The following is a 26,137-nucleotide window of genomic DNA, read 5'->3' as shown; positions in this document are numbered from 1 at the left end:
AATCGACCATGTTTAATGTACAAACTTGAAAATGGAGCACACTCTAATTGGGTTTTTGACACCTAAGATGAGCACTATGGCACCTAGGATATGTACTTTCCTAAGACCCTGCCTTAGATCATGGGCCATTAATACAATAAATCATACAATGATTAAGGGTTCATCATAGTATTTAGAACAATGACAACAAGATAAGCCCATGGATACCAAGTAGTGGGTGGTCAAGCCATCACCAAGGTGTCAGAGTGAAGCAATGCGGAAGCGAATGATCGTGACAAAGAGTGAACAGAGAGAGAAGAGAGAGGGAGAAAGAGACAGTGAAATGCATAAAATCTGCAGTGAAGAATGCTGTATAAGGATGCAAAATTATACATGGGTGTAGAGAAAATATCTGTGTATGTCTCCACCTCGAGGACCTTGATCTCTGTCAGCCCCAAGTGCAATCTCTGTCATCAGCAGGCTGAAATTTGTCAGATACAAGTGTCGAAGACTGCTGGAAACTCAGCCTTATAAAGGCTGAAAAGAATGCCTTAAAATAACCTAAAATAATCATGTCGGCTGTGCAGTCGGGGGACAGTTGGATAGTCCAACTGCTGGCACGTGGCAGACTGTCATGTGGCACTGTTGACATGGCACAGGAGATGACTAATGACTCTCAACACCCCCTCTTAGATCCTGGACAAGGCAGTAGACAGAGGGATCTGGAATGTCAGTGAAGCAAAGCCTGGGGAATTGCCTTTGTAAACAAATCTGCAAGATTGTTTTCAGTCTTTTAGTATTCCACATCAATGGTCGCATTAGAAGGATCTCCCCGATGAAGTGATAATGGATCTCTATGTGCTTCGTTCAGGCATGGAATACGGGATTCCGTGCCAAGGCAATGCAACTCTCATTGTTGCACTGCAAAATAGTAGGACGAGTCTGGGGGCAGCCAAGCTCCTCCAACAACTGCTGAAGCCACATAGTCTCACATGTGGTAGAAGACGCAGATCGATACTCTACCTCAGTCGAAGATAGGGCTACTGTGGGTTGCTTCTTACTACTCCAAGAGATAGCACCAGCACCCAAGGTAAAACAATAACCTGTAGTAGACCGCCTTTGATCCACATTGCTAGCCCAATCTGAATCACTCCAACATGCAAGAACAAGATCAGAAGCACTTGTACTTGCTAGATAGGAAATCTCGAGGTCGGAAGTTCCCCTCAGAAACCGAAGTATCCTCTGAGCAGCCTGCCAATGCACCTGCTGAGGGGCACTCATGAATCCAGCCAAGAGACCTATAGCAAAACATAGATCAACCCGTGTGTTGAGGAGCCAAATCAATGATCCAATTAGTTGACGGTAGCGAGTAACATCTGCCAAAGGAGAATCTGCGTATGAAGTGGCTTTCCAGTTCGGATCCATAGGAGTAGAAATGGACCGACAATCCTCCATCTCAAAAGTCACCAAGAGCTCTTGTACATATCTCTGTTGAGAGATGAAAATCCCCCTTTGAGATTGATAAATCTCGTGGCCCAAAAAGAAATGGAGAAGTTGTAAATGTGTCATCTCGAACTTCTGATGTAGGGCTACCTTTGTCTCTTCGACCTTTTGGGTATGATCACCTGTAACAATCAAGTCATCAACATACAAAACAAACAACACACGACCACCCTCGAAAGTGTGCACATAAAGTTGCGGATTAGCCCTAGAGCGTCGATATCCCAACTTGGCTTGGAGAAACGAATTAATCTTCTCGTTCCAAGCGCGCGGAGCCTGCTTCAATACAAGGCCTTCTTCTGCTTGTAAACTTGCCTATCTAAGGAACCAAAGCCAGGAGGCTGCTCTACATAGATCTCCTCCTTCAAATCACCATTCAAGAATGTCGACTTCACATCCAATTGAAAAAGTGGCCATCTCCTATGACCAGCCAAGGCAAGAACAACACGGATAGTTGCCATGTGAGCAGTGGGGGCAAAGTGTCATGGAAATCAACACCTGGGCACTGTGCAAAACCTTTAGCAACAAGGCGAGCCTTGTGCTTGTCCAAAGAGCCATCGCTATGATACTTGGTCTTGAAAACCCATTTGACACCAATCACCTTCTTATGAGAGGGACGAGGCACAAGGAACCAAGTGCCATTCCACTCAATAGCCTCCAACTCAGCTTCCATTGCTTTTTGCTAACCAGTGATTGGATTGTAAAGCCTCCTTCATTGATATAGGCTCTCTATCTTGCATAACACAGGACATCAAACGATAGTTAGAGCAAACAAGCTCCGTAGAATGTGCTTGGCGTCTTTGCGACCTCTGTGGTCCATTGTGCAGTTCCCACTCCTCAGGGAACCCCTCGATCCCTGAATCTTGGAGCATATCACGAGCCCAACGAGGAGGAGACTGAATCTCACCTCGGCGTTCTCCATCTGCTAAAGTGTTTAGAAGGTCCACCAACAATGGAGGATCAATTGGTGATTCCAGTGGCTGGGTAGTAGGCTCCTCATCCAAAGACATAGGCTCGAGAGGAACAGTCGCTGGGGCCCAGCTATCAGCAGGATCTCCAAGTATAGGGTGATCCTCACCCCCCTTTGGGGTTGGAACCTCCACAAACCAAACATCACGGCTCGTGTAGACATCTCGCTTAATGGGACCATACAATCGGTAGCTTTGAGATTGCGAGCTATAGTCCACAAACACCTGTCTTCTGGAAGCCGCTTCAAATTTGGCACGCCATGTCTTTGGGATATGAACATAAGCATCACACCCAAAAACCCTGAAATAAGAAACATCAGGCTTGAATCCAAAGTATGCCTCAAAAGGTGTCATACAAACAATAGCGGAAGTAGAATAACTATTAAGGATGTGAACTGAAGTAGCCACAGCCTCAGCCCATAGATACTGAGGTGTCTGACGATGCTCCATCATAGTACGGGCCATCTCTATCACACTGCGATTCTTCCGCTCCAAAATGCCTTTTTCTTGAGGGGTGTTTGTATTGTCAAACTCCTAATGTATGCCATGATCTACACAAAACCGAGCAAACTCATTAGAAACAAATTCTTCTCTCTTATCCGATCGTAAGGTCTTCAGCTTCCGCCCCGATCGGTTCTCCTCAAAGAGCAACCAATCCTTGAAGTTGGAGAAAGCCTCCGACTTTAGCTTCAAGAAATAGGCCCATGCCATCCTGCTGTAATCATCTACAATGAGCATGAAATACAAACTCCCTCAAAGGGATTCCGTTCTCATCGGTCCACAAAGATCGGTGGAAACAAGCTCCAAGGGTGCTGAAGACTGCCTCGAAGCCTTGTTGGAAACAACATCACAAGTTTGCTTCCCATGGATGCAGGATACACAAGGCTGTTGACTCACCACAATATCTGGCAAACCTCGAACCAACTGGTCCTTAGACGCCTTCCAAAAGTATTCATAATTGAGGTGACCAAACCAAGCATGTCAAAGCTTGGACTGTGTTTGAGAGGTAAGCAGAAGAGAAGTCAAGGCAGAAGAAGACCGCAACTTGTAGACTCCATTCTCCTCATAACCTAAAGACAGAACCACTCTTATCCGTAAAGAATCCACATCAAACTCGACCAAAAGGCCGAGGGCACAAGTCTTGTGCACTGAGAGAAGATGATACCCCAAAGTCGGCACATAAAGTACCTTAGAAGCATGGGCACCACCACGCCCATCTGCAATAAGATGCATGTTACCCTGTCCTTGAATAGGAATAGACGAACTATCTCCAATAAGAATTTGTCCATGAGAAGGCCGCAAATGAGTAACACCTGCTGAAGGAGTCATATGCCGAGAGGCATCACTGTCAACAATCCACTTGAGTAAATGGGGCAGTCAACGCAGCATCAGAAGCCGACATAGTTGAATCGTCAACCACCTCCAAATGGAGAAAAGCAACTAATGAGGGAGCAACCACCACTCCGGAATCCTTTGAAGATTTCTCCTTCTCCTTGTCGGGGCAATCCTTCTTCCAGTGACGTGTTTTGCCACAAATGTGACGAATAGACTCTTTGTCCTTCTTAGATTTGTCTTCCTTCTCTTCTTTTGATGCCTCCCCTTCTTATGAGAGGATTGACCAATCAAAGCTTCAGACTTCGACGCATTGGTTTCTTTCAATTGCTTCTCTTGGTCCAAGAGCATAGGAACCAACTCTTCCCACTGAATAGTCTCAAACCGCCCTGAAGCAATCAAGGCAGAATAAAGACTACTGAAGCGAGGTGGTAACTGTGAGAGAAGAGTTATCGCCATGTCTTCAGAAGTGATCACCTTGTGTGCGTTTTGAAACTACATCTGAAGCTACCTTAGCTTGTTGATATGATACCGCATGGATGATGACTTGTTGACACTCATAGTCCTCATTTGCACTTCCAAAGACTCACGCTTCATGACGGTCATTCGATTATACATTTGATCCAACTCCAGCCATATCTCCCTAGCCATCGTCAGATGCTCTATGTGAGAGATAACAACTGTAGTACATGAGAGAAATAAAAGCAAGCGAATGCATGCATTGAGTTTATCCCAATGTGCATGAGTCTTTGCCAACTCCACTCACCGGAAGAGAGTTTGGACCCGTCTTGCGAAGGACGGTTGATAGCCTCTATAACAAGCTCCGCCAAATCATAGGACTTCAATATGGCAAGCATCATGACCCGCTAGATGCGGGAGTTCTCACCATCAAGGTTTTGATCTGAAGGAAGAGCCGGTAGGATAGGCACCTTCCGATCCACGATCGCCTGAAACTCTGTTTCGGCCTCAGAAGACATCTTTGCAGAAACACAAAAAGCAGCCCCCTCTGACTGTGAAAATATAGCCTGTTAGGGTTGGGGTTCGCTCGTCCTATTCCTTCTTCACTCGTCGGAGGCGATGAAAAGGTAAAATCTGCACTTGAAGGCCAAAAATGCAGCCTTCTTCCTTCTCTAACAGCAGAGAAACAACAATAGCTTCAGCAAATCTTCTCTTTTCTCGCACGCCTATGCTTGCCTCGGTCTTGTTCTGATGCGTAGCCCACCTGCTCGCACTTGAATGGTGAAAACATAGCCTTGTGTCGGCTGAAAACTCCTCTTTAGATAGGTCCACCCTAGGTCAGTCCTTCAATGCTTTGATACCATGTTAGAGTGAAGCAATGCGGAAGTGAATGACCGTGACAAAGAGTGAACAGAGAGAGAAGAGAGAGGGAAAGAGACAGTAAAATGTAGAAAATCTGCAGTGAAGAATGCTGTATAAGCATGCAGAATTACACACGGGTGCAGAGAAAATATCTGCGTATGTCTCCACCTTGAGGACCTCGATCTCCGTCAGCCCCGAGTGTAATCTCCGTCACCAGCAGGCTGAAATTTGTTAGATACAAGTGTCCAAGAGTGCTGGAAACTCAGCCTTATAAAGGCTGAAAAGAATGCCTCAAAATAACCCGAAATAATCAGGTTGGCTGCATTTAATGCAGCCTACTGCAGTTAGACAATCCGATTACTGCCACGTGGCACAACTGACGTGGCACAAGAGTGTCAGAGTGTAGCAATGCGGAAGCGTAGGACAAAGATAGAGAGAGAGAGAATAGAGAGAAGAGAGAGAGAGAAGGAGATAGTGTAAATGCAGAAAATCTGCGGTGTAGTATGCTGCATAAGAGTGTAGAAATACACAAGGGGGCAGAGGAAATATCTGCGTATGTCTCCGACTTGATGACCTCGATCTCCGTCAGCCCGAGCACAGTCGTAGCCAACAGATCTCAAGATCTGAATTTGAATAATGAATGCTGGAGTGAGCCATGAAACCGGCTATAAATAGCGGAAAAAATAGGAAATCCCAGCACCAGGTCGGCTGAATTTAATGCAGCCGACTGCAGGAAAACTGGTCGACTGCACAACAAATCTGGCCGACTGCTGACGTGGACTGTGTGGACTTCTGTACTACTCTGACTATCCAGGAAATGACTGGCTAACACCCCCTCTCAGATCCTGGACGGGCGAAAAGACTGAGGGATCTGGAATGCTACCGAAGAAGAGCTTGGGGAAGCGCCTTCGTGAACAAATCTGCAAGATTATCCTCCGTCTTGCAATACTCCACATCAATGGTCCCATCCAGAAGCTTCTCCCGAATGAAGTGATACTAGATCTCAATGTGCTTCGTCCAGGCATGGAATACTGGATTCCAGACCAAGGCAATGCAACTCTCATTGTCGCACCGCAGAAGGGTAGGACGAGTTTGGGGGTAGCCAAGCTCCTCCAACAATCTCCGAAGCCACACAACCTCACATGTGGTGGAAGATGCAGCCTGACATTCCGCCTCAGTAGAAGAAAGGGTTACCGCGGGCTGCTTCTTGCTACTTCAAGAGATAACACCTGTACCCAAGATAAAACAGTAGCCTGTAGTAGACCGTCGGTGGTGCACCTCTCCATCCCAATCCGAGTCACTTCAACCTGCAAGAACCAGATTTGTAGCATCTATACCTGTGGGATAAGAAATCCCTAAGTTAGAGGTCCCCCTCAAATATCGAAGAATCCGCAGGGTAGCCTGCCAATGCACCTGTTTGGGTTCCGTCATGAACCCTGCCAAAAGACCCACAGCAAAACAAAGATCAACACAAGTGTTGAGAAGCCAAATCAAGGATCCAATCAACTGACGGTAGCGTGAAGCATCCATCATGGGAGAATCTGAGTGTGAAGTGGCCTTCCAATTTGGCTCCAAAGAAACTGTCTCGGGAGCCCAACTCTCCCCTGGATCTCCAAGGACGGGGTGCTCCTCACCCCCCTCTGTGGCTGGTACTTCCACAAACCGCATATCTCGGCTCGTGTAGACATCCCGCTTAACGGGATCAAACAAACGATAACCTTGGGATTGGGAGCTATAGTCAACAAAAACGTGTCGTCAGGAAGCGCCTCAAACTTATCACGCTGCGTCTTCGGAATGTGCACATAAGCGTCACACCCAAAGATCCTGAAATAAGAGACATTAGACTTAGTCCCGAAGTAAGCCTTAAAAGGTGTCATCCTGTCAACGGCCGAAGTGGGAGATCGATTAAGGATGTGAAGTGCGGTAGGCACTGCCTCGGCCCATAGAAACTGAGGTGTCTATCGGTGCTCCATCATGGTGCGTGCCATCTTGATCACACTTTGGTTCTTCCGCTCAAAAATGCCATTCTCTTGGGGAGTGTTGGTGTTAGTAAACTCCTGGTGAATGCCTCTATTTGCACAAAAATGAGCAAACTCATTAGACATAAATTCACCTCCCTTGTTTGAACGCAAGGTCTTCAGTCACCGGCTAGAACAGTTCTCCTAAAAAAGAAGAGAATCCTTGAAATGAGAGAAAGCCTCCGACTTAAAAGTCAAGAAATAGGCCCAAGTCATCTTGCTATAGTCATCTACGATCAACATAAAGTACAAGCTCCCCTTCAGGGACTTGGTTCTCATCGGGCCACAAAGAATCGTAGATACAAGCTCCATGGGTGAAGTAGACCACCTAGAAGCTTTGTTGGGAATCGCATCCCGATGCAGTTTCCCACGAATGCAGGAGACACATGGCTGATGGCTCACCACTATGTCCGGCAAGCCTTGGACAAACGACCCTCGCGATGCCTTCCGAAGGTACTCGTAGTTTAGGTGGCCAAACCGAGCATGCCATAGCTCAGACTGTGTCTGAGAAGTAAGAATAAGAGAAGTAAGAGCTGAAGAAGACTTCAATTTGTAGACTCCATTCTCCTCATACCCTGCAGAGAGAACTTTTCTCGATCCATGATCAAGGACTCGAACAGTATCACTGTCAAGCTCCACCAAGAGGCCAAGAGCACAAATCTTATGAATTGAAAGTAAATGATACCCCAATCTTGGCACATGCAATACCTCAGAGGTGTGAGTACCACCACGTCCATCTGGAATAAGTTGCATCTCACCCCGCGCAACAATAGACACAGAAGAGCTGTCTCCAATGAGAATCTGCCCACGTGAAGGTCGCAAATGGGCAACACCAACGGAAGAAGGAGTCATGTGCTGTGAGGCACCGCTGTCCACAATCCACTCTCGAGCTTGGGGAGCTGACATCGCAGCATCAGAATTTGTTGATGTAGAGTCCTCAATGATTGCTAAATGTAGAAAAGCAGCTGATGAGGGTGCAACCACCGCTCTAGAGTCCTTCGTGTCCTTCTTCTTGGTATCCTTTTTGTCTTTGTCGGGGCAATCCTTCTTCTAGTGACCGGTCTTACCACAAATATGGCAAGTTGATTCCTTCTCCTTGTCCTTCTTGGATTTGTTGTTCTCCTTCTTCTTCTTTTGGTCCTTCCCCTTCTTTTGAGAGGCTTGACCAACCAATGCCTCTGATTTGGAAGCATTCTGTCCCTTCAATTGTTCCTCCTGGTCCAAGACCATAGGAACCAACTCTTCCCATCGAAGAGTCGACTCCCGCCCTGAAGCAATAAGAGCGGAATAAAAAGTACCGAATCGTGGCGGCAACTGGGTATAGTAAAGTGATCACCATGTCTTCGGAGGAAATAGGCTTTCCTGCATTTTGAACCTACATTTGAAGCTGCCGAAGCTTGTTGATGTGTTCCTGAAGCGAAGAAGACCTATTCACGGACAAAGTCCGCATTTGCACTTCCAAAGAAACCCTCTTCATCAGGGTCATCCGGTTGTACATGTGGTCGAGCTCCAGTCATATCTCACGAGCCATCATCAAGTGCTCGATGTGAGCTATCACGGTTGTGGTGCAAGACAGAAACAGAAAAGATTGAATCTTGGCATTCAGTTTGTTCCAATGAAACTGGGCCTTGGTCAACTCCGCACGAGCATTGGAAGAGAGTTTGGACTCATCCCTCACCGAGGGTCTGTTAATCTCCTCCATCACCAGTTCTGCCAAATCATAAGACTCTAAAATGGCCAACATCATCACCCGCCAGATGCGGTAATTGTCACTATCAAGCTTTTGATCCGTTGGAAGAGCCGGTAGGACAGGCACCTTCCTATCCATGATCGCCTGGAACTCCAAATCAGTCACTGAAGACATGTTAATCTGCAATACCTGCACAAACGCAAAAGCAGCCCCCTCTGACTGTGAAAATGCAGCCTTCTAGGATTGATTCGTCCGTTGCCCAAACCTTCTTCACCCATTGGAGGCGATGAAAAGGTAAAATCTGCAATGGAAGGCCTTAAATGCAGCCTTCCTCCTCTTCGAACAACAATGACCTGCAGCAAATTCACCGATTAGACTCCTTTCCTGCACACCCACGCTCGCTTCAGCCTTGATCCGATGCGCAGCCCTCCCGCTCGCCCTCGAAACCTGGAAACACAGCCTTGTGTCGCGCTGAAATCTCCTCTTCATATAGGTTTAGCCCTCAGTGAGCAGTCCATCTTCACCGCTCTGATACCATGTCAGAGTGCGACGATGCGGAAGCGTAGGACAAAGACTGAGAGAGAGAGAAAAGGAGACAATGTAAACGTAGAAAATATGTGGTGTAGTATACTATATAAGAGTGCAGAAATACACAAGGGGGCAGAGGAAATATCTGCGTATGTCTCCGACTTGATGACCTCGATCTCTATTAGCCCGAGCACAGTCTGTCTCAACCAACAAATCTCAAGATCAGAATTTGAATAATGAATGCTGGAGTGAGCCACGAAACTGGGTATAAATAGCCGAAATAATAGGAAATCCTAGCACCAGAAATGCAGCCGACTGCAGGAAAACTGGCTGATTGCACAACAAATCTGGCCGACTGCTGACATGGACTGTGTGGATTGCCGTACTGCTCTGACTGTCCAGGAAATGATTGGCTAACAAAGAGATGACTAATGACTCTCAACACAAGGTGCCTCGGAAAGACACCAAAGTCAATGTTGATCGTACCAATTTGTGAGCATAGAGAGTAGAAAATAGTTGAGTCTCGATGCCTATTATGAACCAACTCCCTAGACAACACTTCATGACCATGGATTCCTCGCCTTTGGCTAAACCACTAAAGTGTCCTCTCATGTGACATTAGTCTATGAGCAAATACTGTGCTCTCTCAAACATACATCCCATCATGAACTTGAAAGGCAAACCAACTCAAGGATTTGAATTTGCCAGACTTAGTCGATGTTCTGGAAAGTTGCACTTAGGGTCCACCACACTTGCATATGGATGAGGTAATAATGACCTACCGCCACCATCGTGTCACACTCTCTTTGGTACTCTTTAGCTCTAGAGAGTCATGAGGGATGACAACAATACAAGGGCTAGAAAGCTAGGGCTAGAAGTTGAAGAGATCATTATCAAGAGACAAAATGGTATGCTTTGATACCATGTCGAGAAATGGGAGGGTTTGCGGGGAGAAACACAGAGTGTACGGCAAACATCGAGACAAAGAAACTCAAAAAAATTGAAGAAGAAGATGAATGAAGAACCATGAATACTGAATCATGTTGATATAATGAAGTCGATCTTGAAGGTAATTGCCTTGTTCTGGGTGATCAGATGGCAGCACTTGGAAGGGATCTGCTTTGGAAGGGAGCCAAGCGCAGTCCTTTGGGTAGAGGTGTTCATGATGAGGAAAGTGTTGCTCTATGGAGGGAGTGAAACACAATCCTTTGGGTAGTGGGATGTCGGAGTAGATATTGGAAGTCTTGAAGATGGAGGATAGCAGTAGAGGGAGCGAAATGCAGTCCTTAGAGCTGTCGAAGATGAAGGATATGCTAAAATCTCTTTGGGATGATGGTTCTTGTCAAGGCGATTGATGGGCAACCCTTTAGGAGTGAAGAAAACACAAAAACGGAGGTATATGATGTAGGGCTGATAAAGAGGGTATATCTTGCTGTAGACGGCTTGAATGATGCCACGGGGTGGGTGGGTGTGTGTGTGTGTGTGAGAGAGAGAGAGAGAGAGAGAGAGAGAGAGAGAGAGAGAGAGATAGATGATGCCACGGTAAGAGGGGAAGTAGAACTGGCCCCTACCCTTTATAGGATTTTCTTGACACAAACCACATGTACAAAGTGTTTGAACAATATATAATGGGGCTGATTTGTTACAAAACCGAATGCTAGGCTTTTGAAACCCTAATTTTTGCATACTCCAGGCAACAAGCTGACTTTCTTCTTTCATGCTTTGATTTGATCAAGCTGAGTAGAGAGTGCTCCTTGGATGAGTATTGGATAGGTGTATACATAGCATGTGGCTGAAATTTCAGCTATAGAGCTTGTAGAAGTGAAGAGAGAGATCTCCAACATATAGATGTAGAGACACATGCCACTTTCAAATGATGCATGTCCTATTCTAGATGCCACATGTCAATTTTCCACATAAAGAAGCTTCTAAACCTTCCATTCTAAAAATATCTCAACTAGTTGAAAATTTGATACAGAAGCTGAACACAAAATTATTTCTTACAAAATTCTGGAGCGTTTGAAACAAACACAATTTTCATTACCAATTAGCTCTTTATTACAAAGCCAAAACATGTTTATTATAAAAAGTTTTATTAAATGACCACTTTCCTAGAGAGCGTTTGTCCCACATACCAAACCCTAATCTAGGCGGATTGACTCATCTTTCAATAGACAAGCTGCTCACCACTCAGCTTGAATCTTGTTCTACATATTGTTGGCAGCCTGTCTCTATTGTCCACACCCCTTCACCAAAGGATACCTAAATTCAGGTGGCTATCGATCAGTAGGCACCTACACCAAGCCCTCAATCAACCATTGGCAACTATCTTCAGCCTTCCCTACTTGCATTTGCTGCTAATGATTGCTAGCTATCAAGTGGCAATTCATTGCCTTCTCCTCCTACTCGGTGACCATCAGCTGGCTGCCGTTTGCTGCTGCACGTCCACAGAATCTGCATTTGCTGATCAAGAGCTGTCACCAGCCTACCACATCATCACTATCAGCTGCACTTTCATTTTGAGCTGTTGTCTACCTCATCAAGACTGTATTCAGGCTATTGCCCCCTCTTTTGAGCTCCTTCTCACATGTTTAGCCTAATCCAGACTCTCTAGATCTGCATTTGCTGCTTCGAAGGCTGTTTGCTGCATTTTGGGATCTAACAAAGTATGACACACTCCCCATCTCATACACTCAGTCTTAGTCCCATAAATGGTCTGGGCCAAAATCTGACACCGGATATTACCTAGTACCTATTAGGCATAACTTACTACAATTTTTACCTTTGGCACCAGCTAAAATCTCGAGGTCCTAGGTCCCACATTGTGAAATTACTAACCTGTACCTCACGTGTGCAAGTCACATTTGCACATTTGATTAACTTTTAATTCAAGTGCTAAGCACAACATTAAAATTTCACATCCTTGTGACATTGATACAATAAATCATCTCATCATTATGTGTTTCCAGCTCTTGCTGCCACCCCAGTACCCAAATGACAATTTCCAACCATTATCCACTTTATAGAGGCTTCAACCCTTCACCCTTCACGTGCAGTTTGTGTCTTTGCGTTTTTGCGTTTTGTGTTTAGGGTTTGTAGCCCCAAAAAGGAGCGCCATCCTAGACTGACTGTGCCTATATATAGGCCACTCTCTCATTCATTCCTTACGGCTGATTCATTCAGTCCGTCACTTCTTCTCTCCAGCCTCTCCACTACCCTCACACCCCTTTAGGAGGACATTGCGGTTCGTGGTTCGTAGCTGTCTTTATCATCTTCCTTGTGCTACGGCACCCTTGTTCCCTTATATCACATTCACTTCATGATTCGGAACTTCATCATTCCATTCATCAGAGTTTCTTCTCTCTTCTCTTCTCTTCTCCATGTTTGCCGAGTTCACTTAGTGTTCCTCCCCGCAAACCCTACTGTTTCGCTGGTACGCCATCTTTTGACATGGTATCAGAGCTAGATCTGCTCACCTAGCAACGAAGATCCTCCACTCCAGTGAAGGCAAAGATCGGTGGCGGGCTCGGCATCCACTTCTATTCTTCTTTGACTGCATCAAAATCCCGTTTTTGTAGGTTTCAGGTGTTTTCAGCTTGTTGCCTACACCCCTTTCGCGGAGGACATCGGAGTCTCAGCTGTCCCTTGCTGTTATCTATAGTCTGGCGCCTGTTTCGAGTCTTCCACCCACAGTTTGCAATTGTTTATAGCAGAACGACTGTTGCTGATCACTCTCCATTCAGAAAACAATCTCGTTTTTGCAGATTTCAGGTATTTCAGCTTGCTGGCCACACCCCAAACATGGAGGACATCGCGGTCCAAGCTGGCTATTGCTGTCTACAATAGTCTGGTGCTTGTTTCCAGCCTATCACACACTGTTCAGAGCGATTTCAGCATTTTGATTGCTGCTGTTGTTTTTTCGTGCGTTTTTAGTCTCTCTCTCTCTCTCCTACAGGCTGTCTTGCTTGCGTTTTTAGTATTTCTCTCACCTGTTGCCTACGTTTTTAGTCTTCCTCTCTCCTGTAGGCTGTCCTGCTTGCGCTTTTATTCTTTCTCTCTCCTCACCCGCGTTTTTCTATTGGTTGCAACCTCTTACTGCTGGTCGCATCCTCCTCCCACTGGCAGCTCACTTCCAGCCCTTCTATTACCCTCCCACCCCTTGAGGCGGACCTTGCGGTTCGTGCTTCGCACTGCCCTCACACCCTTTGAGGCGGACCTTGCGGTTCGTGCTTCATGGTGGCTGATCTCTTCCTTCTTCAGTAAGGCACACTGGTATCCATGGCTTCTTTACCAACAGATGTCACACCCACCCCGTGGTGTTATCCCCCCCTCCCCCCCCCCCCCCCCCATGGCGTCATCTCTCTCTCTCTCTCTCTCTCTCTCTCTCTCTCTCACTGTTGTGTGTCCATCTTTTAATTTCATGGCGATAATTAATCAAATTGTATAAGCTCAAAATATTTGATTCTCTCGTTCTTCCTATCACTTATAGAAGACAAGAAGTGTAGATTTCTGAGGCTGGAAATCAGGTCGCCCAGCCGTGTAGGGTTTGTAGACAGCAAGGGCAGCACTTGAACAGGCTCCATGAATTGGGAATGTCCTTTGGAAGGAGTGTGGGCAGCAGTGGGCAAGGAGAAAGCTGAAGGTGTGACCGGCTAGAATGAGGGAGTAAAGTCACAAACACAAGACTCCTATTTATAGAGGATTGAGGGTGCATCTATCCTAGTGTCAAAAATAAAGCCATTTATTTTTGGTTATTTAGCATTGATTGATTTTTGGGGCGGCTTTAAGGAGATTAAATTAGTGGTTGATGCACCATAGTTAAGTTTGAGTGCAAACGCTAATATTAGTGGCTCAACATGTTGTTCTTTTTCTTTATAGTTTGCTAAGAGTTTCACATTGTATTTTCATGAAGCAATTGTGGACAATGGTTTAAAGTTAACTGGGAGTGATTGTATACAGTAAGTTGAGGCAGTCAGCCATGTAGTAGGCTTGTATTCCATGCTGAGCTTTTCTTTAGGTGTGTCTCAAATAAGGTTGAACATTTGATTTCATGACACCTAACCTTGGGCTGTATTGTAAATGAATTTAGGTTTCTTTTAGAAGTCAGGGCCATATTTAAATCAACCATTGTCTTACTTATTGCACCATGCGTCACAACTTGATAAAATAATGTAAGGTGGTTTGTATAATGTGTTTTGCTTTGTGATGTCATCTGTAGGATACAATGTGAAGGTTGTGACCAATGATAAGTATGTGAAGTGTGATTCTGGGCTTATATACTTGGATATTCAAGAAGGTAGAGGTGACTGCCCTAAGGATGGTCAACAGGTTTGCCACTTACCTCTATTTCTTTGTGCCTTTGTCACAACTCCACAAATAAGTCTCTTTGTATTCATTCGGTAAAATCTAATTTGATATCATGTGCAAATGTTTGGCGGGCTTGATAGAAATTGAAAATTAAATTCCATGGCTATCATAATGTGTAGCTATAGTTGTTGACTCACCACAGATCGTGGGTTCATTTGCCTCAAATCATGTGATAGTGAACTTTGTAAGAGTATCACTGTTGTCATTGTGCAGTCTTTTTGGGCATAAAGGAGAGATCATTGCATAAAAGAGAGATCGTTGCATTTCATGGCTTTGAATGTATTAGGATGTTCAAGAGTGTATAGAAAAGCAACCAAAATATGGACTGAATAAAGATTAGATGCCTAAAGGTGGATGCATTTTTAAATTTATTAAAGATCCCATTTTCTAAAAGGTTAATGAATGGTGACATCTAGCAGAGATTTGCATGTGGCAACATTTGGATGCATTTTGTTGGTAGTCTGCTTAGGGTCTAGAGAAGTCATGATTGCATTTGGTTAGTCATCAATATAGGAATGAAAATGGCACATATCCTACTTGAGCAATGCTAAAATTCATGAGCTAGCACATATATTATTGAAGTACTTATATTGTTTGTATGGACTTCTTGAAGGATGTGACAATGATAGCGTGCTCAGTGACTATCTTATTAAATAACACGTCCAAAAACCTTTTTAGGACATGTTGAGAGTACATTAGGCAAAGCAAATGGATTGGAAAGAGTACTCACTTGTCACAATGAATACATTCTTTTATGCTTCTATGGTCCATTCATGTTGTTGTACAAGATTTTGTCTCCCTAGAGCTCCATTTTGCACTTGGATACCTAAATGAAAAAGATCAGGCTCAGGTGCAAGATTATTTCTGGGTGAGGCTACATGATAGCTTTAGGCCTAGGAAAGTCTCCTTCTTCCTATAGCTATTGGCTCACAGGAGCTTAGCAGTTGGCACTTGGCTTGGATATGATAGGGACCTAGTGGCATTTGTGAAGTCCGGTGAGCTAGAGGAGACACACGGAAATTGCCTATGGACTGCTCTAGATCTCAAGAGGTATGAAGGAGACCCCTTAAGATGATATTCCATGGAGCAGCCGAGACCATGCCTACAACCTGGGGAGTTGTAGCTTGAGTCAAAACAAAGGCTCAACTTTTGGCTATGAGGATGCTTAGGGGAGGCTTTCTTTCCTCATCATTGGACAACATGTAAGTAGGATTCCCACTCAAGATTACTCACAGGCATAGAGGACCCAAGGACAATGTCATAGATGGGAGCTGATTGCCAGCATCATAGCTTGGTACATTTGGACTGTGAGGGGTAGCCATGCCACAGACCTCCAGGATGTATCCACAACGGAGACTCTTTCTAGTATTTGGATAGAGGTCGTCCAAATTCTCCACAAGAGATGGGGGAGGATGCAGGGCAGCTTTGAGAGGATGAGGAGGAGAGCAGCTTTCTTGCAAATGTGGGATTTAGACATTCTTCTCTAGAGTGCTCCTTAGATGCTTTGGTATTATGGCCCACTAGATTGGTTGTTGACACAACCATTGTATTTGCGATGTTTTAGCTACTCTTTACATAGTTCCTTGAACATTGTATTTTACCCCAAGGGATTTTCTTGGAGATGCTATTAATGGAATTATTCATGTGCAATTTTCAAGCAGTTAAGCAGCGTTTTCAATTATTCTCAAGTAGATTTGTGTAGACCAAGTAGAACTAAGGGAAGAAGATCAGTTATGATGCCTTCAATTATAGCAACATTAAACTCCACATGAAATGCTTTTTATATGTAAAGGCTTAGCTAAATGGCAAATAGAAGAGAGTAAGTGCTACTTACATGTGAAGCACAATTGTTGCACAGGGGAATGCCCATACATATGATCCATGCTTGAAGAAAGATATGTAATATCCAGCAATTTCAGAATGTATCTAATTTCTAAACATGCTGAAATGGAGGAGACAAGGGAAGCAGTGGAAGAATTTTGAGATGGAAATGAGGGAAGAGTTGGAAGAATTTTCAGATTTACTGGATAATGTAGAGTAATGGCATGTAAATCATCATGGAAAGAGAGAAAAATGATGCTTTAGCTTTCATCGTGCTCAAATGTTGTAGTAAGTACTGGATAGGTTAAGTGAAAGTATGAAGATAGATTTGGGTCCAATGCAACTGAGGATGATGACGATGAGTGGTGCTTACCATCATGAATCTTCCAAAGACCAACCAGAAGGAAGCAGATCCATTGGAGGTTACCAACAAGAATCATACAAAATCTGAAGATTTCCTTGATTCAATGTCAAATTCAGCAAATGGAGTGCAAGAGCTTTAGTCTTCATGGCTGGAATACCAAAAGCCTCAGGTTGTCCATGTTGAAGATTATGTTCCTAATCGTGTTTGATGCCTTAAGCATGGATCCAAACAATGGTGTAGATTAGATCAATTTCCAAGGCAAGAAAGAGGTCATTAAGTTTCTTGGAAAGTATTCCACATTGCATTTACTTGGCTTTACAGAAGTTGCAAATTAGCAAAAATGTAATCAAGGAGTCAAGGATGATCATGTGGATCTCAAGTAATCAATAGTGTTATATTCTGGATGAGGATCCTACTTTTGATGAGTCACATGCCGAGGTTTTATGCGAAGAAGATGATGTCGTGGAGCAATTTGTACATTCTCCTGTAGATGGAAATGATGTGGCTTATCAACTGGCTCACAGTGACGTTTATTTTATTTTAATTTTTTGGGGCAGGGGCCCCTCGGGGGGATGGGGGGGATCATTCTGATATCGTAGTATTGGTCACTGCAATGTGGCAAAATTATTCACACTGATATCACACCCTTGTTGTTTTTAGCCGCAGGGCATGTCCTGGATCACTGTGATGTGGGATCACTGTGATGTGGGATCACTGTGATGTAACAGTGATTGGATCACTGTGACGTTGCAGTCTTACAGTGGTTGGGTGTTGTAGTATTAGCTTCTTGCAGTGCTGCAGTGATTGGATCATTGCTATGTCACAGTCTTATAAGGTAGCCCAATGATTAATTATTACAAAATAGTTTCGATTTGGATTTGTGTAATCAACCAATGTATAAGTGAATTTTAGGCCAAAAAAAGTATATTCTAGCATGTCAAACAATTGCCAATTATAGAATGATATCAGTGATTTGATTATAGATGAGTTTTATATCATATTGAATGATGTTTCCACTCTGAACCAACGATTTATTTGATTGACTTCAATATTTGATGCATAAGACTGCCATGGGCAAATCATGTTACTGAATAGGGCATTCCTGTTTCTAGATTCACATGCTTATGCACAGGTAAAATAAGTCTGTTAACCCACATGCACAGTTTTGTGCATGCAGCATACTCAAAAATTTCTGCTCACACATATTCATGATAATGCACTTCTTTCTTTTCTTCATATTCTTTAAGGCTGATACATGGATGCATTCCAGGTTATTTTTCACTACATAGGCTACAATGAGTCTGGCCGTCGAGTTGATAGCACTTACCAACAAGGTCGACCTGCAAGGTCTCGTATGGGTATTAATGCAATGATTCCAGGTATGCTTATATCCCCTCCCCCAAACCGGATCTGTCTAAGATAGTTCAGTGTTCCTCAGAAGTTTGCCCACTTTATCATGTTTGCAAAATTAGTGCTTTATTTGTAATGCATATATTATTTTGCTATAAACATGTATATGTCTATGAATTTGTAAAATTATGTGTGGCAAGTGTGTATAGTATGAATTGTTTCTGTCTGTTGCTACATTAGGTTCATGGTTAGGAGGTTGTGGTTTGGTTCATGCAGCTTAAATCATAACTCTTTCACCCTCTCTTTTGAAAGGCATTGCTTTGATTGTAAGATTGCTGTCCATTGTGTAATGTGGTATTCGTTCATGTTGTCAGGGTTTGAAGAGGGTGTTCGCACCATGAGACCAGGTGGAAAGCGTAGAATTATTGTCCCACCTGAGCTTGGTCCACCTGTAAGGATTTTTCCAAATTTCATTTCTGACTTCATATTTTACCAAAAACAGAAGTTCTTGCAACCTTTGCTGAGAAGTATTAGAAGTAATCTGTGGTACTTGTAACTATTATAAGCAACTATATGAGCTATCTCTGTATATAAAGTTTTAGTTCATGGAATTTTTCCTAGTGTGATAAGAGCTACACGGCTATTTGTGACTTGGTTCTCTCCTAAAATTTAGTTTCACAAACAACTGCCTTCAATTTTACTATTCAGTCAAATAATGCTTGCCGCCAGAATGGCTCTTTCCATATTTGATCTGTAGGTTGCTTTCATCTATAATTCTTAGAATCTTACTGGAACAATACATGTCATACTGCATATCCATATGAAGGATTGGAACTCATCTCATGTTTTTTTGTATAAACCAGTATGTGTCAGTATCTTTGATTGAAAGAAATGAAGTAATTAATGCAGGAAAAGTTGCAGACTAAAAGCATGGAATACAAAACGAAGTGTTTTCTCAATCTGATCCAAACTCAGATTCAAATGTAGTGGTACTTCTATCCACGAGGCATGTCAAAATGGATAAGAATAAAAAATTGAAATCATACTAAAAGCAGTGGAATACAGAACATATTGTTTCATTGATCTGATTCAAAAAGCCAATTCAGATGTAGAGAATCCAAGTTATAATTTAGCAAAAAAGAAACTTGTCTATGCTAGGATCTTGGAACAAGCTCTGATTATTGGTAATCCACTGTGCCCAAGAACCCCACCACTGGTCCCAAGAAATAGGAAATTGGAGTCTAAAACATATCAATGTAAACCCAAAGAGAGGAAAAGTAGTAGATAAATGCTCAAATAGTTTGTCGAGTATTGAAATAAATTTGCTGGATGGACAACCCCAAACGAGACAGTGGCTCCATTGGTGGAGAACATAAGTTGAGAGTATGCATGTGGAGGAGGTGCCATACATCACCTTGGACAAAAGTTTATCTGAAACTTGCCTTCCAAATTACTGCACAAACATCACCTTAACGGGTTGAAATCAAAAAGCAAAGAGAACAGATAGGAGCTAGATTGCTCTTGCGAATAGAGACACCAACGCAGATTCCCCCAAACAAGAGCTCTGGTGGAAGAGCGTAACAGCAAAGCTGTCCAAAATCGAGAGGATCTCAGCACCAAAAGTGGGCCAATCTCTCTGGACTTCTGGATTCTTGGTGATTTCATGTAGACCTTCCTGTCTAACCCTCTCAAAAGATCAATCCATGAGAAAAACCTGATGCCCAGATCTTCAGCCCACAAACTCTTCACAACATATTTCCTTTTGACTCCACCCTCTGGTAATCCTTGCTTTCACCAAGGACCGGAACTCACCTTTGCAGCAGTGGAGTTACAGGAAATGCACCTTAACCAATGGCAGCCATGCCAACAGCAAGACACTTTTCCTTGATGCAAACCCAACAACCCCAAATGATCATGTGCCTTCACCAAACAGCAATGCAATGTTTCCAACCACTTGAAGACTGCTAGCAGCGTGGTTTACAACCAGATGGGCCCTATGAGACTCGAACTCAGAACCTCACGGTTAGGAGCCCAAGTGCTAACTGCTAGGCTATCACCATTTGGAGTAAACTGCTAGCTTATTCACTGAAAGAGTGACCAAAAAAAGGGAAGGAAAAATGCATCGTTTTCTTTGTTCTTTAATGTTGAAAATATCTAGCAATTTGTGTACCATTGTATCTAGTACCTAAGAATGCAACCTTTATGCAATAATGAGTTAGAACAGTAGATAACTCCAAAGGAGATATGTCAGAGAGAGAGATGCAATATAGGCTAGATCATGATGTCATCCAGTGACAAGCTCAAGGACCCACAGTAAAGCATGGTCCAAAGGTGCATGTACACGGCTTAGAGGCACATCAAAAGCCAGCATGACGCAAAGGCAGAGTGCACGTGACCAAGGGCCAAATATTTAGATACAAACTTTTGGGCTTAACTCGGAGTCATGCAAAATGTGGTTACAACCCCCCTGGAACATAACTCCTAATAGGATCATAAAGAAAGAAAATAGAAATCTTTTTGGATAAAAATCTGGGCAGAGTACCCCACACATGCAATATATGTGTTGTAATGATCATAGTGCATTCAGGAACATGTTCAATGTCTAATTTCAAACACATGTCTATCATTCGGGAACATGTTCAATGTCTAGTTTCAAACACATTTTTATCATTTTTGGAGTAATTTTAGAAGTCATAAGTGAAAGGTTTTTATACATCGTTGCCTAAAGACGATGACTGAAACAGTTAGGACCTTGTTGAAAGGGGTGGGTGGCTCAGCTAGATTATTGTCACTTGTCCCAAATGGAGTGAGCAACCACACAATGTGTGTGTTGCTTCTCCTACTCCTTGCCCTTCTTTCTATAGTACTGGTCAAAGGTGTGACCCAATACATTTACAATATGTGTACTCCATTGGTTAGCTCTTTGTGTAAAAACCAAGAGGAACTATATCTGCATGTTTGTTGCATTGTTCGTCATCCAAGAGATGGTGGCCATTTCTTCATACTTCATTTCCCTAGAAGCTTTAAGAGTTGTCACTATTTCACTAAATTTATTTTCTTTTAAGATATTGTTAGGAGTACATCCTTATTGTTGTTGTCATCAAACAACTATTAAGAGCGGTCCATTGTTGAAAGAGAAGCTGAGGTGATTTAGGTGTTGTTTAAGGGAATTAGAGGGCTTATAAGTAATATTGAACAATCACATTTTAAAGAATAATTTTGAGTTGCACAACTGGATAGCTATTGACAAGCTCCCATGCCTCTGCTAAAGCAAGGTGAACAATGAATATGCCTTGCGTGGGGTGCCGATACGCAAGGAAGAATGAACCCCATCATGGAGCTATGCTTTGAATGGAGAGTGATTCACAACTTGTCCCACGATTGAAGTTGTTCCTTGGAGAGAACTACTCATCACAAAGCATATGACTAGAGAGCATCTAAGGGATGCATCAATGTCAAGACGGCGATTTCCATGGCATGCTTTGTTTGAGGACCTCCTAAGTGAGTTGCTTGTAAATCAACAAGGGAGGACTAATGCAAAGAGAGGGACCAACAAATGTTCAGCCGAGGAGAAGTGACAAGGCAAAGTGAGGAGAGGAAGCAGTAGAGGATGGGTTGGCGAGGGAGGTAATTGACTAGGCACGAGGTGCAAGTGGCTGTCACAACAACAAGCATGCTAGAGGCAATGACAGGAATGGTGGAAGTGACATACATAAGGGGCCAATGGTAGCAGGGTGCTTGCTCTAGCCAATCTATTGTTCGGGATTAGACACTGCCTCTATTTGAGACAAGACCTTACCATCTATATTTTTCTTTTCTATATGTTTCATGCCATGGGTTCAGTCACCCATGATTGGAAGGGGGGTTTATTGACTATACCTATGACCTTCATGTATCAACACACATTAGTATGTGTTAGTGTATGAACACATCTATGTGTGTGCGTGCGCGTGCACTTAGGGTTTTGAGTTGGCTGATGTATACAGTTACCATGTTTACAGTGGTCTTACCCAATTTGAGCACGATGCTTATTTAGCGGCACCTCCTAGCTGTCTTCCATCCTATATTCAATCACTTCCTAGAGTACTCCATACGTGTTATAGTACATAGTCAGCTTGAGGTCATAGTGCAGAGAGCTCTACTGACACCTTTGGACCTGGAGAGGATTAGGGCATATCACAAAGAGGGAAATCCATAGACAGACGAGGACCCTCATGCACCATAAGAGGTGAGCATACCAGCAGATGCAATATTGGTAATTTGTACCATCTATTCATTTGTAGGGGTGCAACCCCCTCATGGTGCTGATTATGAGAGCCACACCAACCCACACCCATAGGAGATCTAGAGATTTGCACTCATGTGTAGAGAGGTTATATGCTATACCACACGAGTCGCTGATCCCACACCCCACAGAGCCTTGCCCCTTAAGATCCACTTTCTTCATAAATGATATGGTGAGAAAGGCCATAGAGCATCTACAACATTGACGATTGATGGATCATTAAGTATATGATGTGAGCACTTTATTTATGTAGTGGATATCTTGGCCCCCTTTCTTGCATTTATGATAGGGCACTGGCAAAAGAATCCAAATGAGTGGATTATATATCATTGTGCCTATCCACAAATCTGGAGACCCTTGAGATCCAGGCAGCGACAGGGCTGTAATGGTGGGCTGTGGGTCACACACTAGCCAAGATCAATGGAGCAGTGATGGAGATCGAGTTGAGTGCCTGTGCTGAGAGACGGGCATCGAGAGCTACAGGACAAGTTGGATTCAGGCGAGGGTTCTCTACACCAGACCACAGCTTCACTTGAGAGGCATGATCAAGTAGGCAAAAGCCAACAGGAAGATACTCCACTGTTACTTTGTGGACTTTGGGAAAACCTTTGACACAATCCAATGAGATAGACTACTACAGAGATTGCAAACACTTGGAATCCCATCAGATATGACTTAGGGCACCTATGTGTTGTACGAGATAGTGAGGGGCTGACTTAGATTCCCAGGGGGATTTTTGAATGTGGTTGTTAGAGATTTGGTCTTCCCTTTGATGGGCACAGGCAGTCTAGAGGTATTTGAGGGCAGATTTATGCATTTCTGGATCAAGTCGGACAGTTTGCAGCAGTTGCCAGCCTGATCGCAGCAGTTTGGGCAGGTCAGACAGCGCCGGCAAGGTGCCATCTGGCAGGCAGCCTGCCCGTGCAGTATTTTTAGATTATTTATTGTGCAGTCAGCCTGATTTACTGAGTTGGTCAGTTTTTACTGGCCGACTTGCCATATTTTATTATTTTTCCTTGGCCTATTTATAGACTGCCCAGCCCGGGGACACACATTCAGTTTTGTGTTGTGCAGGTTGAGAGATCTCCGTGGATACACTCAACAATCCATTGTACACATATGCTCTCCTTATTTAGCCTTCTCATTGTAGTTTTCTGCATTCTTTTATCTCTCTCTCTCTCTCTCTCTCTCTCTCTCTCTCCGCTTCTCTTTGTGTTCCTTTCTTTCTTTTAGTCCAATCATACACTTCCTCATCCCTTGCACTCTGACATGGTATCAGAGCAACGTTGAAGGGCTGATTGATTTGGGCATACTCGAAGAGGAGATTGCAGTGCAACAAAAGGCTGTGTTTTCAGTGTTTGAGGGTGAGCAGGAGGATTGCACATCGACACACGCTGACACAAGTGGAGAAGTGCAGGAAAGGAGTGAAGTTGTTGATTTTTGGTAGGTTTTGCTGTTCATGAAGGAGAAAAGGTTGTGTTTTCAGCCTTTTCCTTCAGATTTTGAGTTTTCATCATCTTCAGCGGTTTAACCGGGGCCTTGGCAAGCTGCATTTTCAGAGTTAGAGGGGGACTGACCTTGTTTTTGGCTAGTCATATAGGTGACAATGTCTTTTGAGCTTGATGTGGAGTTCTAGGCTATTATGAATTGTAAGATCCCCTATTACGACTCTTCCTCAAGATTAGAAGCTCGATGGGAAAAATTACTACATATCGCAAGTAATGATGGTTGTTATCTTGGAGTCCTATGATTTGGTGGAGCTCATGATTGAGGCCATAGACTGTCCTATAGCCCATGACTTATCCAATATTTCTTTAGATGAGAAAGCCAAGTTGGCAAAGGTTCAGGCACAGTGGGACAAGTTGAATGCCTGTATCTGATTGTTCCTCTCTCTCTTATGCACACCAGTCACGATAGCCCACATAAAGCATTTCGTTGCTACTCAAGATGTGGGTGGAATTGGATCAGTTGTACAATCGAATGATTGTGATGAAACAAGTGTCTCTGGCGGTATAGATACGGACCGTTGAACCCGAACAATTTTGCTTCCATGCAGGAGGATGCCAATAAGCTTTGGCAATTGGAGATGTAGATCTATAACACAAGGAAGGTGATTACCTCAGAGGACACGGCAATAACTTTTCTCTTGTAGTTACTGCCTCGACTTAGTGCGTTCTACTCGGCCTTGATTGCTTCAGGACAAACAACACCCTTGAGTGGGAGGAGTTTGTTTCGATGGTCTTGGATTACGAGGAATAACTTAAAGGTTAAACACTCCAAAGACATAGGTGTTGGTAGGCCAATCTTCCCAAAAGAAGGGTAAGAATAATAATAAGAAGACATATGAGAAGACCAAGTGAGACAAAGCAAAGGATTCTAGTTGCAACATCTGTAGCAAGAAATGCCATAGGAAGAAGGACTGTCTCGAGGGACAAGAAGGATACCAAGAAGGAGAAATCTATGGACTCAGGAGGGGTGGCGGCTCCTTCATTAGAAGTTTTTTTACATTTGGAGTTGATTGAGGATTCAAATTTAACAACTACTCCTTTGATGTAGCTATGATGGCCCTATAGCCTCATGAGTGGATTGTGGATAGTGTTGCTTCTTGTCACATGATTTCTTTTGCAGATGGTATTGCGCATATGCATTTGATATGTGGGCAAATTCTTAGTAGTGATAGATCTTCAGTCCCTGTCAAAGGCAAAGGTGACATGTAGCTGATTTTGGATGGGTGTAGTGCTGCTCACACATTGGAGGTTTTCTATGTGCTGGGTTTGGGATATCATCCACTTTCAGTAAGCAAGATTTGTGCACTTGGCCTTATGGTCGAGTTCTATAAGGACTCCTTCCAAGTTCTTGATGAAGATTCGAGATAGTTTCTTTGTGCACATCACGAGGAGAATGGAGTCTAAAAGTTTCGGACTTCCTCTGCTTTTATCTCTCTTCTTCTTTCTTCATAGACATAGACAGAGCTATGGCATGCTTGGTTTGGCCACCTCAACTACGAGACCTTACAAAGGCAGATCGTGATTAGGTTCCTTATGGATTGCGGGAGATTGGGGTGAGCCACTTGCCATGTGTGTCTTGCATTTATGGCAAGTAGCATAGAGATGCAATTCCTAGCAAGGCTTTGCGAATGGCAATGGAGCCCTTGGAGCTTGTTTTGATGGACTTATGTGGACCAATGAGGATGGAGTCCCTTAAAGGGAGTTTATATTTTATGCTAGTTGTTGATGATTTTTGCAAGATGACATGGGCATATTCTTGGAGTTGAAGTCTGAAATATTCTGGAATTTCAAGGATTGGTTGATTTTCAAGGAGAATCAGTCTAGTAAAAAACTCAAGTCCTTGCAATTTGACAAAGGAGAAGAGTTTGTCTCCAACGAGCTTGCTAGGTTTTATGTAGATTGTGGCATTCACTAGGAGTTTGCCAACAGAAACACCCCTTAGGAGAATGGCATATTGGAGTAAAAGACTTGGAGTATGATCGAGATGGGGTGGATAGTGGACTATGATGGAGCATTGGCAGACTCCATAGTGTTTATGGGTTGAGGCAGTGGCCACCATTGTCCACATCCTTAATTGGTCACCTACATTGGTACGACTCCTTTTTGA

The 26,137-nt window shown here is 43.6% G+C and overlaps 1 protein-coding gene across 1 annotated transcript in view; it reads left to right on the top strand.

The window, feature by feature from the left end:
* LOC148039771 (FKBP-like peptidyl-prolyl cis-trans isomerase family protein) overlaps nt 1-26,137 on the top strand; it is a 76,906-nt gene that overhangs the window by 11,677 nt on the left and 39,092 nt on the right. Inside the window, exons 3-5 of the mRNA XM_087665506.1 lie at nt 14,554-14,663; nt 18,158-18,266; nt 18,612-18,688. Coding sequence (XP_087521632.1) covers nt 14,554-14,663; nt 18,158-18,266; nt 18,612-18,688 — 296 coding nt within the window. The remainder of the gene's footprint in view (nt 1-14,553; nt 14,664-18,157; nt 18,267-18,611; nt 18,689-26,137) is intronic.

The sequence above is a fragment of the Lygodium microphyllum genome, chromosome 2 (assembly GCF_053477565.2).
Source record: "Lygodium microphyllum isolate KBCC chromosome 2, Lygodium_microphyllum_v1.1.10, whole genome shotgun sequence".
Taxonomy (NCBI): Eukaryota; Viridiplantae; Streptophyta; class Polypodiopsida; order Schizaeales; family Lygodiaceae; genus Lygodium; species Lygodium microphyllum.
The sequence above is the reverse complement of the archived record's forward strand: the minus strand, read 5'-3'. Positions and strand labels throughout refer to the sequence as shown.